The sequence below is a fragment of the Rhinoraja longicauda genome, chromosome 11 (assembly GCF_053455715.1).
Source record: "Rhinoraja longicauda isolate Sanriku21f chromosome 11, sRhiLon1.1, whole genome shotgun sequence".
In the NCBI taxonomy this organism is placed as follows: domain Eukaryota; kingdom Metazoa; phylum Chordata; class Chondrichthyes; order Rajiformes; family Arhynchobatidae; genus Rhinoraja; species Rhinoraja longicauda.
The window spans coordinates 9,395,741-9,408,247 of NC_135963.1; the positions used below are offsets into that span (position 1 = coordinate 9,395,741).

At 36.9% G+C, this 12,507-nt stretch overlaps 1 protein-coding gene across 1 annotated transcript in view; it reads left to right on the forward strand.

Moving 5' to 3' along the window:
- The window catches only part of hfm1 (helicase for meiosis 1), an 81,914-nt gene that overhangs the window by 57,545 nt on the left and 11,862 nt on the right, over positions 1–12,507 (forward strand). The window contains exons 27-35 of the mRNA XM_078408202.1: positions 1,534–1,617; positions 2,228–2,385; positions 4,418–4,521; positions 5,564–5,725; positions 7,515–7,604; positions 8,092–8,219; positions 8,300–8,382; positions 8,481–8,584; positions 11,538–11,777. Of these exons, the coding sequence (XP_078264328.1) occupies positions 1,534–1,617; positions 2,228–2,385; positions 4,418–4,521; positions 5,564–5,725; positions 7,515–7,604; positions 8,092–8,219; positions 8,300–8,382; positions 8,481–8,584; positions 11,538–11,777 (1,153 nt within the window). The remainder of the gene's footprint in view (positions 1–1,533; positions 1,618–2,227; positions 2,386–4,417; positions 4,522–5,563; positions 5,726–7,514; positions 7,605–8,091; positions 8,220–8,299; positions 8,383–8,480; positions 8,585–11,537; positions 11,778–12,507) is intronic.

Sequence of the window (12,507 nt, forward strand, 5' to 3'; positions counted from 1 at the left end):
AAGCCTTTTGGCCCACCGAGTCCCCACAGACCAATGATCCCCACACATTAAACTACCCTACACACACACGAGACAATTTTACATTTATACCAAGCCAATTAACCTAAAACCTGTACCTCTTTGGAGTGTGGGAGGAAACCGAAGATCTTGGAGAAAACCCCTCAGGTCACAGGGAGAACGTACAAACTCCGTACAAACAAGCACCGTAGTCAGGATCAAACCCGGGTCTCAGGCACTGTAAGGCAGTAACTATGCCACCCATAATGCCCAATAGATAATGTGCCTATTATCTCGCCTTCTCCTTGTTTCTCTGACCATTCCGTTTCTTGGTATTGCTTGGGTAGTTATGTGTCATTATGGTTTGAGGATCTGAGCACTTCTGAGTCATATTTATACCCTAAAACTAGCTTTCCCAAGACAACTTACAGTCACCTAGTTAATGTGGATAAGATGTTAGAATTTAAATGCATTATATTAGACCCGACAAGGTTGGAGTGAGAAAATGATTTCCCTGAAAGATATGAGTTAGGTTTTGATGATAGACCAACAGTTTCCACTATTATTTTCTCTCGGCATTAATTAAATTCATTTTTGTGATGTAGAAATGAATGTATGGCCTTTAAAGTGTTTGGACAGCAAGATTATCAGTTCAGTAACTTTCGTATTGTTCTGACTGTAATGAATTGTACATTTTTTAAAACAAAGTGTTATAAATATAAATTTAGTATTTATATTATTACAGAGCTTGGGCCAGTGAATTAAATATCAGACAACAAAATCATGTTTACTCAAGGTCCGAAGTTGGCAGAAACAGGATAAAATTTGATGAGCGTTAAATTTAAGAACTGTTTTCCTATTACTATTTTGTTCAGCTATTTTTCAGCTTAATTGTTTATATGTTATTTTCTAAAGTGAATATTGTGGAGTAAATTTGCAAACTTCTGATATTATAACTTTCACCTGATATAAACTTTCCCATCAGGCTGCAGAATTTTCTAAGCAGCACATCTAATGCTAAATATAACTATGTCTATTTTCTCACATAGACAATAGACATTAGGTGCAGGAGTAGGCCATTCGGCCCTTCAAGCCAGCACCGCCATTCAATGTGATCATGGCTGATCATTCTCAATCGGTACCCCGTTCCTGCCTTCTCCCCATACCCCCTGACTCCGCTATCCTTAAGAGCTCTATCTAGCTCTTTCTTGAAAGCATTCAGAGAATTGGCCTCCACTGCCTTCTGAGGCAGAGAATTCCACAGATTCACAACTCTCTGACTGAAAAAGTTTTTCCTCATCTCCGTTCTAAATGGCCTACCACTTATTCTTAAACTGTGGCCCCTGGTTCTGGAAACTGGCCCCTGGTTCTGGAACTGTGGGCCCTGGTTCTGGTGCCACATAGCCAATAAACACTAAGAAATATGTATTTCAAATATGATAGATGTTGGAATTTAAATGCATTTTATCATGCAGTAAACATGATGGAAATGTGGACATTTTGAAACAGGGAATTATAATCATTATTATTTTGTAGATTGTGAACAGACACCCTCCATTTGGAAATCAGATAAAAGAATCTGTTATTCACCTCCCAAAGTACGAACTCAGTGTTGAACAGGTGATTTTTTTTTAGTAGAGTTGAATTTCATTTTCACTCGTAGATGACGAATGATATTTGTAGAAAGGGAATGATTGCTTAATATTTTGCATATTAAAGAACCACTTCATGATCAATGTTATTACAATTATTTATGTTATCGGTTCCCTCCATTAGAATTTTTAAGTAATCACTATATACAGTGAAATGGTGTTCTTTTGAGACAATGGTCTCATAGTCTGCAACTCGTTTTCACCCACAGCTAATAATGACCTGTTTCCTTTATCATCGTTACTTTTTTGCATATCTTTAATTCATTTGTTCTACATCTCTCTAAATCACCGTCTATATCTCTCGTTTCCTTTTCCCCTGACTTTCAGTCTGAAGAAGGGCCTTGACCCAAAACGTCACCTATTCCTTTTCTCCAGAAACCCGTGGACCCGTTAAGTTACTCCAACTTTTTGTGTCTATTTTCGGTGTTCTTTTAATGTTTATATTCTTGCAATAAATAGCAAACAGCATAACATTTCCCCCAATCAATTTAGATCCGTTGCATTTGTGTTTTTGATTGTAATAAAGTTTGTAATGATTTTTAATTCATTCATTCAGCTGGAGTGTTTTTGTGTTACAGCTTTCAAAGTACCATGCTGGAGTGGCAGAAATCATTGTGACAATTACCTTAACAAATTATGAGCAACTGCTGAAAAAGAGAACAGCACCTGACAATCACTATACATCTCTGATCATAGGAGATGCAGACAACCAAGTTATTTACAAACAAAAAATCACGTAAGTATCTAAATTTATTAAGATACCTAATACATCTGGGTGATGAAAATAGTGAATTTTTGATATTTAAAATCTCAATATTGTGTCTGTTCAATCAACATTAGAATGTAAAAAATCTTAAGTTTGCCAAAATCTCTCTGAAACTTTCTAATGCACATCTGAGCAACCTCCATTGATTCCACGTTGTATCCAGTTATTGCCTGTTTATGGTATTAACATGAGTGAAAATTCAAAATTATTAATCTAATACAGGATCAACTCAATAAAATATAGTACTTTCTCCAGAGCCTGAGGTTCATCAGACACAGAGAAAATCTGTAATGCCAAAAGTTGATAACTTTTGTTGAAATTGTGGGGAAAAAAGCTACAAGGAAATGTGCTCTAAAAGAGCATGCTGTTCCTTAAGAAATATCTCAGATGTAATATTTTGATAATTGCTTATTTGTATGTTCACACTGTGCTTCTCTCCAGAAGAATGATAATGAACTAGATTACATGGTTTTGATCTGAACACAATTCTCATATTTATCTTTGTTTAGATACTGAACATAGAGTCATTAAAATTTAAAAGGAGGAAAAGGATAAAATGTTTAATCAGTTTTAAACAATGAAGTAATATGTAATTTGTTTCCATGGAAGTCTGAAGTCAAACTTTAAAAAATCCTGCCCCACCAGCTAATATTAATTGAATTAGCATTGCACTGATGTGAATCAGAACCCCCTTGTGCTCAGAACCATGTGAATCCAATGTAGTTGTCTGGGTTGCAGACCAAGTGTTTTGCAGAATGGACTGCTCTTGGGAACTTCACCATTAAGAGATAAGCTATTCTGTAGGAAGGAAAAAAATCTATCACCACAACAAATCATCCAGAAGAACTGAGAACTAAATTTTAAAAAATAGATAAGCAATGACAAGCATGAAAAGCTTGGGTCCTTTTCCAACAAATACTAAGGTTGTAATAGAGTGAAAGTCATCCCTGAAAGTCATTCTCTTTTTTGTTTAGTACTATTTTATGTTGTGATTCTGTGGTATCCAGTGGTAATCTTCAGAAGCAGCACAAACTAGGTTTCATGCTCCACCTGAACCATGTTAAGCTGCAAGTGAGGAAAGAATCACTCTTGCCAGCTTTAGCAGGGGAAAGAGATGAGCTCTCAGGTGCAGTAGGCATTGCCATCCGAGTACCATTCAACATCTAATATCAAGATAATGAAGGAAAGTTCATCTGCAGAAATTAAGATAGAGGCCCATATAGCTTATCCAAAGTTAAATGTTTAAATATGCTCAGAAATATTATGAAAATGTTTTTTTGTTAAACTGCACACTATATGGATCACAAACAATTGATTTTTCTTCAATTTCCTCCATCAGTTTGATGGAACAAAACATAGAGGCATCCAGCCATGGACAGTAGCATTCCCAAGTGTGTAGTTCATACCTGGAGGCAGGTTTTGTGATTTTTAATGGTGCTTTCAGCAGACCATCCACCAGAACCAGGGTTTCACACCATTTGTGCAGCATGATTATTGTTATTGAGGAAACTAGCCAGAATAGGTCCTAAACTATGGGTTCGGATGCCAGGAGCCCATTTTAGATAAGTCCACCAAGTTAAAAAGTTTCTCTTGCCATCTTTCACTTAGGCCACTCATAATCCAATCACAACCCAGTTGCAATCCAAATACACACTGCCAGATATCTTGTAGTGACCCAACTCTCCCTTCCCCAATGAACCTCTGGTCATGGTTTCACCTTCCCAGTCCACATCTCATCTGTTTTTTCCCATATATTTCACAATGGCAGTCCCCATGGACTCTTTAATGTACCAGACCTATCTACAGCATTTGAAGTAATAGATGTAGTGCCATATAAAACGTTGCAGTGTCAACACCTTGAATGAAACATTTTTTCCCACTACGCATTCTCGATTTATTGACATTTCTAGGCACTGATAAATATGCAATTTCTGTTCCTTTTAACTGAATACCGATTCCACTAATCCCCCCAAAAAACGAACTTTGTTTTCCTTTAATATAGGGATTCAGCTCTACTTAAAACTGGGAGTTGGTCAAAGAAAATTGAAGTTAAACGACCTCTCAAAGGTGAAGAACTGAGTGTCAATCTTATCAGTTCAGACTATGGTAAGTCAAGTTTTATATTTAATACACATTTTTAAGAAAAGTGTGTGTGTATATATACTGTACATACATGTGTCTATGCAAAGGTTTATTTTTAAGGCGTTTCACTTAAGATTCACAAATTGGGTCGCACATATTGTTGGTCCACACTTAGTATACCATGCCATTTGTAAAAATGATAAATTATTCCTGTTCATACTCAGAATATACATATAGATTCCTAGTGAGTAGCATATAGCTTATTACAGTTCTAAAAGATAATTAAATATGTTAAGAGTAGTTTAGCACCAGGGGTACACTATTCTTGCTCTGGATTTGGAGGAGTGTCAGACCAGACATGCAGAAAATAAATCATGAAAGAAAGGGGACAAAAATCTGATCTTTATATCACTGAAGGAAGGTGAATTCTCAATCTGAAATGTCAACCATCAGTTTGCCTTCACATATGCTGCTTGATCCACTGAGTTCTTCCAGCAGTTTATTTTTGGTCCAGATTCCAGCATGTGCAGTCTCTGGTGGGAAAAAGATAAGTTAAACAAACTTTAATTTGATTAAATAAATCTAATTTATAATATCTCATTGAAACTGATTTTCTTGAATTTAAAGTAATAGCTCTTTTGGGTGGTTTCACAGGACTTTCAAAAGTTGATTGGGGGAGGCTGTTTGCTTAAAGGGATGTCTGGTAAGTGGGAGGATTTTAAGCGTGAGATAGCGAGAGCCGGCATGTAGGCTGGTCTGGAAGATTAGATCACATAGGATCCAGTGTGAGCTAGCCATTTGGATAGAAGGTAGAAGTCAGTGGTGGTGGTAGAGGGTTGTTTGTTCAATCTGGAGGCCTGTAACAAGTGGTGTACCACTGGCATCTGTGCTGGATAAGCTGTTGCTATTTTATATTAATGATTTGGATGTCAGTGTAAGTTTGTTGATGATACTAAAATTGGTGTATAGTGGACAGTGAAGAAAATTATAGCTATACTCTGTGTTTACGTATATATACTTTAGTGGAAGGTTCTTTCAATATTTTAATTTTATTTTTTCCATCTAGTTGGATTGGATATTCAGCAAAAGTATACCGTCTTTTACTCAGGACCAAAGAGGTTTGGAACACATATTATTCATGGAAAATCTGATGTACAAAACACACAATTAGCAAAACGGAGTAGCACAGAGAATTCATTAACAGGTTCCTCTCTTGGTACAATTAAAGGTATATTTTTTAATTATTTCTTGAAGTCAGTGTAGAAAATGATTTGAATCACAGAAGTTGTTTTACAGGATAGCTATTTGTATTGTATTTGTTTGTGTTGAAGAGAGCAAGGCTACTTAAAGCAGGATGTTTTGTTATAAGACCTTACCGGAAGCATTTCGTTTGATGTGAACTAAAGTTTAAGTCTTGTGAAAATTTAAGTTTGCCACATAATTCCTTTATTTCTTTTTTCAAGATACACATTTTCTTTTATGTCAATTATGGTTATTTCTCTGTATGTATTTAGTGAGACTATATTTCCCTTCTCGTAATATATTTGTAAGAACTTTTACTGTTAGCTTGTTAACTAGGAGTTAATGTTTGAAATTCAGAACAGCTGGCATCGAAGAGGCATGCAAAAAGTTGGAACATAAACCGTTTCATAATCCAAATAGACAAATTTAATATGTGGTTTAGTTTAGAGATACAGCACGAAAACAGGTCCTTTGGCCCACCAAATCCACACCAACCATTGATCAACTGTTCATACTTGTTGTATGTCATCCCACCATCTCGTTCACTCCCTGCAAATTTGGGGGAATTTTAAAGAGGCCAATTAAACCTACAAACGTACACCTTTTTGGGATGTCGGGGGAAACCCACACAGATAGCATTCATGGTCAGGATCCAATCCGGATCTCTGGCACTGCAAGGCAACAGCTCTATCAGCTGTACCGCCCTAACTAGTTAAGGCAAATAGTATTTGGACATTTTATTACAAGTGCAATGAAATACTAGAATAAGGAAATCTTGCTACATCTATTCAAGGCTTTGGGGAGTCCACAGTGGAATATTGTGTTGATCTTAGTTTCCTTTATTGAGTAAGGATATTCTTCACTTTAAAGTTATTGCAGAAATTCTCAGAACAAGAGAATTGTCTTACTGGAAAAGATTGAACAGAAGTTTAAAGGGAAGAAATGTTGTTGTTCTTGGTGTATAAGACTGATGGGACATGACAAGGCAGGAGCTGGGACGATATATCTTCTGGTCGGGAAATCTAGAATTCAAGACAGAACAAGGACTGGTCACTTAAGACTGAAATAACTTCCACTCCTAGGGTTATAGAGTCATAGAGTGATACAGTGTAGAAACAGACCCTTTGGCCCAACCTGCCCACACCATCCAATATGTCCCAGCTACATTAGTCCCACCTGCTTGCGCTTGGTCCATATCCCTCCAAACCTGTCCATGTACCTGTCTAACTGTTTCTTAAATGTTGGGATTGTCCCAGCCTCAACTACCTCCTCTGGCAGCTTGTTCTATACACCCGCCACCAAGAAACAAGAACGGGTTGTGATTCTTTGGAATTTTCTATCCCTAAAAGCTGCAAATATGCAGTCACCAAGTGTACTTAGAGGCTGAGATAGATTTTTTGATGATAGTGAAATTGCTGATAATGGGGTTTGGGCAGAAAATAGAGTTAAGCCACAGATCAGTTAGGCTAGAGCTTGGGGGCTATTTGTCAGTCGGGCATCAGAAAAGAAAGCAATATTGTGGACATTTTGTATTTTTGTTGTGTTCCTATTAACTGAACATTGATTGGACCAGACATGGATGGTACATACCAAGCAATCGTTCATACAGAAAAAATATATTATGATAATTAAATACGCATTTTTCAAATCAATAGTGGTATCAATGTCATCAATATCTCTAGGTGGCATTTAAAAACACTGAGACAAGTAGACATTTGAAGATAAATTTCACATTGAGGTGCCTAATCATCATTGCATCTTAATTATAAATACAGGATGCACCAAAGAAAGCAACAGCACTGGACCTCAAAGAAGACTCTGTAATCATTACTGCAAGAATAAAGACAAATGTGGTCATGAATGTTGTAAGTGCTGAAATATTGACAATGACAGTGTTTTATTGCACATATATATTTTGCGAATTATTTAGGTTCAATTTTACCTAAAATATAGGCCTGAAATGCAAAAGGTTAATTCATCTCTATTCTCATTTTGTGGGTGGGTGTTGAAATATGCTTGCCATGGTCCTGATGTCTTCCCACTGTGTTCACTTTTAAGTTTATTTCTTGTGGATACTTTTGGGGTCCTTTAAGTATGTAATGAGTGTCATATAATAACTTGGGAACAGGAATCTTGCTCAGGAAGGGGTTGTGCCTTTCTTATTAGACCAATCTGTTTCTCAGAAAAAAACCCCAAAAGATCAGCCTTTTTTTTTTGCTATACCACTCTTGTGAATACCCATATCCCTCTAAACCTGTCCTATGCATTTATCTGTTTAATTGTTTCTTAAATCATTGCAATAGTACCTGCCTCATAGTAGTTCCTATGGTTTTTGTTTTGCTTTGGTTGCAGGTAAATTTGGTGTATCGGTTGTACAGAGTGGTATTACACCACAAAGTACAACAAAACTTTCTTCTTATCTCAGTGACCTTAAAAATAGAAGTGATACTTCCTCAGCCCCATCAGTCAAACGACTGAAGGTAACTTTTTTTATACACTGTGAAATTTCAACAAACTACAATGATTCAAATAATTTAAAAATTGCATTGTCTTATATCAGGTAGAGATGCAAAATGACTTAGGGTCAGTAAATCTTCAACAGTTTGCTTACATGCCCAAACCTCCACTGACAACATTCCCAAGGTAATAAGATCCATAATGTAAATAAAAAGAAGTTTAGTACATTTGACATTCAGGTTAAATTTTATCACGTTATATTTACATGTGCAATTATTTTCAAGGTACTATGAAACAAAACCTGCTCCAACAGCTCAAGAACACAACTGGGATCAATTGGACACCTGTATAAGTAATTGTCAACAACAGCATACACATGATGACGAAGGTATATTGGTGATGAGGAAGAATTTTCTTTAACTTATGCTAATGGTAATACTTTTTGTATTCTAAAGAGAGAGAGAGAGTTACGTTCTGGTTTCTCAACCGATTTATCTTTGCATTGAAACATAGAAATATACAGCACAGAATCAGGCTCATCTGCCCATCATGTCTGCACTGCCAACGATTCCAAATCCCTCCTGTCTGCACATGTCTAATCCCTGCCTATTCATGTTTTTGTCCAAATGCCACTTAAACATTGCTATCATGTTTGCTTCTACCACCTCCACGGCATCATATCCCAGGTGCCTACCACTCTCTACATTAAAAATCTTGCCTTGCAAGTCTTTTTTAAAAATTTCCCCTCACCCTAAACCCTCTAGTATTTGACACTTCCACTCCAGCAAAGAGACTTTTTACCCATTCTGTCTCACATAATTTTATTTAGTTCTATCAAGTCGTCCCTCAATCTCTGGTGCTCCAGAGGAAAAAATGCAAGTTTATTCAACATCTCCTTATAACTAATATGCTTCAATTCAGATAGCATCCTGATGAACCGACTTCAAAGCCTCCACATCCTTCCTATGGTGCAGCAACCAGAGCTGCACACAATACCTTTTTATATTGATTGCCTAAACTGATGAAGGCAAGCATGTTGTATGACTTCTTTACTACTCTGTCCACTTATATTGCCACTTACATGGACTGGCACTGCAAGATCCCTCTGTACATAAATGTCGCTTAGGGTCCTGCCATTTCCTGTAGTCTTCCTAATATATATCCTGTTTTATCTTTAATTATCTTCCTTACTATCCTCAAAATTACGTTATTGATAATAAACTGCATGGCTTTATATGTCAGGTTCATCATTTTAAAATAACAGCAAGCAATTACCCAGGCCTGGGATATTATGCACATTAATTTTGAAGCTTTTGCTTAGAATTAATAATATTGTATTAAGGTTCCTTTTCCATTATTTTCATAAAACCATTTGTTTGTTTGTCATAAATTGATTAGAATCATGTTAATTTAAAGCAGAACAGGAGTACGTTTACCTACAAGAAACTTTAATTCTGCCCATGGGGCCTCCTTAGCATGACTTTAGATCTCCAACGCTTCCAACATAATTTTGATGTTGGCATCAATGAATCAAGATGTCTCATAAATTTGCTCCCAGTGAATCAAGATGTCTCATACTTTTGCTCTCTCATACATTTGCTCTGATAATAATTCCCTCTAGTCCACCCAAGCTGCCTTCTTACTTCCAACAATATTGGACTGTGTTATCTCCTCCCTTTTTAAATAACACAAACAAAATGTTAGTCAGCAGTTGTTAATTTTAATAGCAGTTCAGAATTTCTGAAATTACTCATGCCTAACAGACATTAATGGCACCTCCAAAGCACACAGTGCTTACCATAAGATGTGTGCACTAAAAAATCACATATTCTTGCCACCTGTATACACTGGCAAGAATCCCATATGCAGCATAACTTTACCTCTCATTTTTAAGACTATAAATTTCTATCCCATATTTGCATTTCCTTAAAAGGAAATCTTTCATATTACTTAGACAGTTATTCAGACATTGAGTCAATATGGGAGGCCACTTTAGAGGCCACTTTAATCATGCCAGGTTCATATTGAATTTACATTAAGAAATTAATTGTGGGCAATAGACGACAATAAAGAGATATATAACCAACTACGGGTTACAGAAATTCTCCCTTACAGAATTCACAAATCACTACCTAAAAATTTGAGATATGAAATAAAGTTCACTCCCACAGGATTTATTTGAACAATAATTATGACAAAATTTATTTTTTCAATCTGTATTTCTTGATGCATTATTTTTTCAATTTGTATTTCTTGATGCAGCTTTGTGTCATGGAAAATTACACTAAGGTTTGTATTCAAGGAATGTGAACATCCCCCCCCCCCCCACCCCCACCTTGTAATGTGAGGGTCATCTGTAGTCTTTTATGAAGACCCCATGTATATAATGGAAATTGCAGATTTCGCAGTTTCTGGCTTCCACCACAATGGGCTGGATTGTCTCGCTCAGTTCTACTTCCAGGTTGTCTGACCTTCACAGTCACTTTCCGGGTTTCTCACCTCCCTCATGCCCTCTCGTGGGGCTTGCTGCTGTCCAGTCATTCACAGACCCCAGACTCATATTCCTGCATCAGATGAATCAAACCAAACAAATCTCTGCAGTGAAGCAATCAACTGCAGTGCCCCAAAGAATATGTTTACTTTAGAGATGCAGCGCGGAAACAGATCCCTCGGCCTACCGAGTCTTCGCTGACCAGCTATCCCCATATACTGGCACTATCCTATACACCAGGGACAATTTACCATTTTACTGAAGCCAATTAACCTACAAACCTGTACGTCTTTGGACTGCGGGAGGAAACTGGAGCACTCTGGGAAAACTCATACGGTCACAGGAAGAACGTACAAACTCCGTACAGACAGCACCCATAGTTAGGATTGAACCCAGGTCTCTGGCGCTGTAAGGCAGCAACTCTACCGCTGCGCCTGTGCCACCCTAAATGTATTGTGGAAAAAAAGGATAAACTCTCCATGGATGCAATTTAATGGTATGATTTAAATGTATTTAAAATGTTTAATGTATTAAAGCTATTTAACCTCCGAAAAGCCAATTAACTTTTGCAAATTTCTGTAATTAATAAAAGTAAACATTACTTTTCCACAATTTTGTCTACTCTGTCTGCTACATAGCAGCAGATGTTGGAAGCTCAACCTGCCGTTTAGGTAGAACATTAGATTTCATGCAGATTCTTTCTTGCTAAGTGGGCCTTTGGGAGCAAGCATGCAGATCAGGTTCTAAAAGAGGTCCAAAATAATCTTCTATTTATCATTGTTGCTAATTGATCTTTGGTGTGGATATACTATTGTCAAAATAATTATTTAATTTAGCTTTTTTTCGTTAGGCAAATATTCTTTGACATCATCAAAACCCAGTTCAGCTGCGATTCTGCCACACCAAAATATGTTGAAGGCTTTTAATTGTAACTCCACTGACGCAAACGAAAGTGGCTACTGGTCATCAGAAGGCATAAATGTGACTTTTGACCTAGGAGATGATTTATGGGGTGACTTTGATGATGAGAAACTGGTGCAAGCAAGCAATATAGTCATTTCAGAGAAAACCAACATTAATTATCAAAAAGGTAATGAGATGAGAATAATATGGCAATACACAGAAAGATCTTGAAAATAGTACTATTTTTGAATGAAGCAATATTGCACACTCTTCTGAGTATCTTGAGTATCAATATCATTGTATTTTTATTTTTTGTGAGATTCCCTATTCGATTTTAATGCCATCAAACTTACCCAAATAATGTGACTGGCAGTATGATGTCCAAAATTCACAAAACAGTAAGATTTTTAACCACATTGTTATGAAGATTGACAATCACTGTTTACTCACAAAAGAACATTTTCCTATTATTGAAGTGAGAAAGCTGATTTGAAGGCCATATCACACTAACCTTCATTGGGAAGGGTATTGAATACAAAACCTGATACATCACGATGCAGCTTTACATGTCATTGGTGAGGCCACACCTCTGGTGGCCCAGCTACAGGAAGGATACCATTAATTTGGAAAGAGTGAAGAAGAGGTTCACCAGAATGTGACCACGACTTGCGGGCTTGAGTTATTCAGAATTTGGATAGGTCGGAACGTTCTCTTTGGAGCGTAGGAGGCTGTGGTGACCTTAATGAGGTCTAAAAGATCACGAGAGGCATGGATATAGTGAATGCTCAGTCTTTTTCCCAGCGTAGAGGATTCCAAAATGATAGTGAGAGGGCAGAGATTTAAGAGGCAATGTTTTCATCCATATCTGGTTTGTGCTGCCAGAGGAAGCTATAGAGGTGGATACAATTATGACTTTC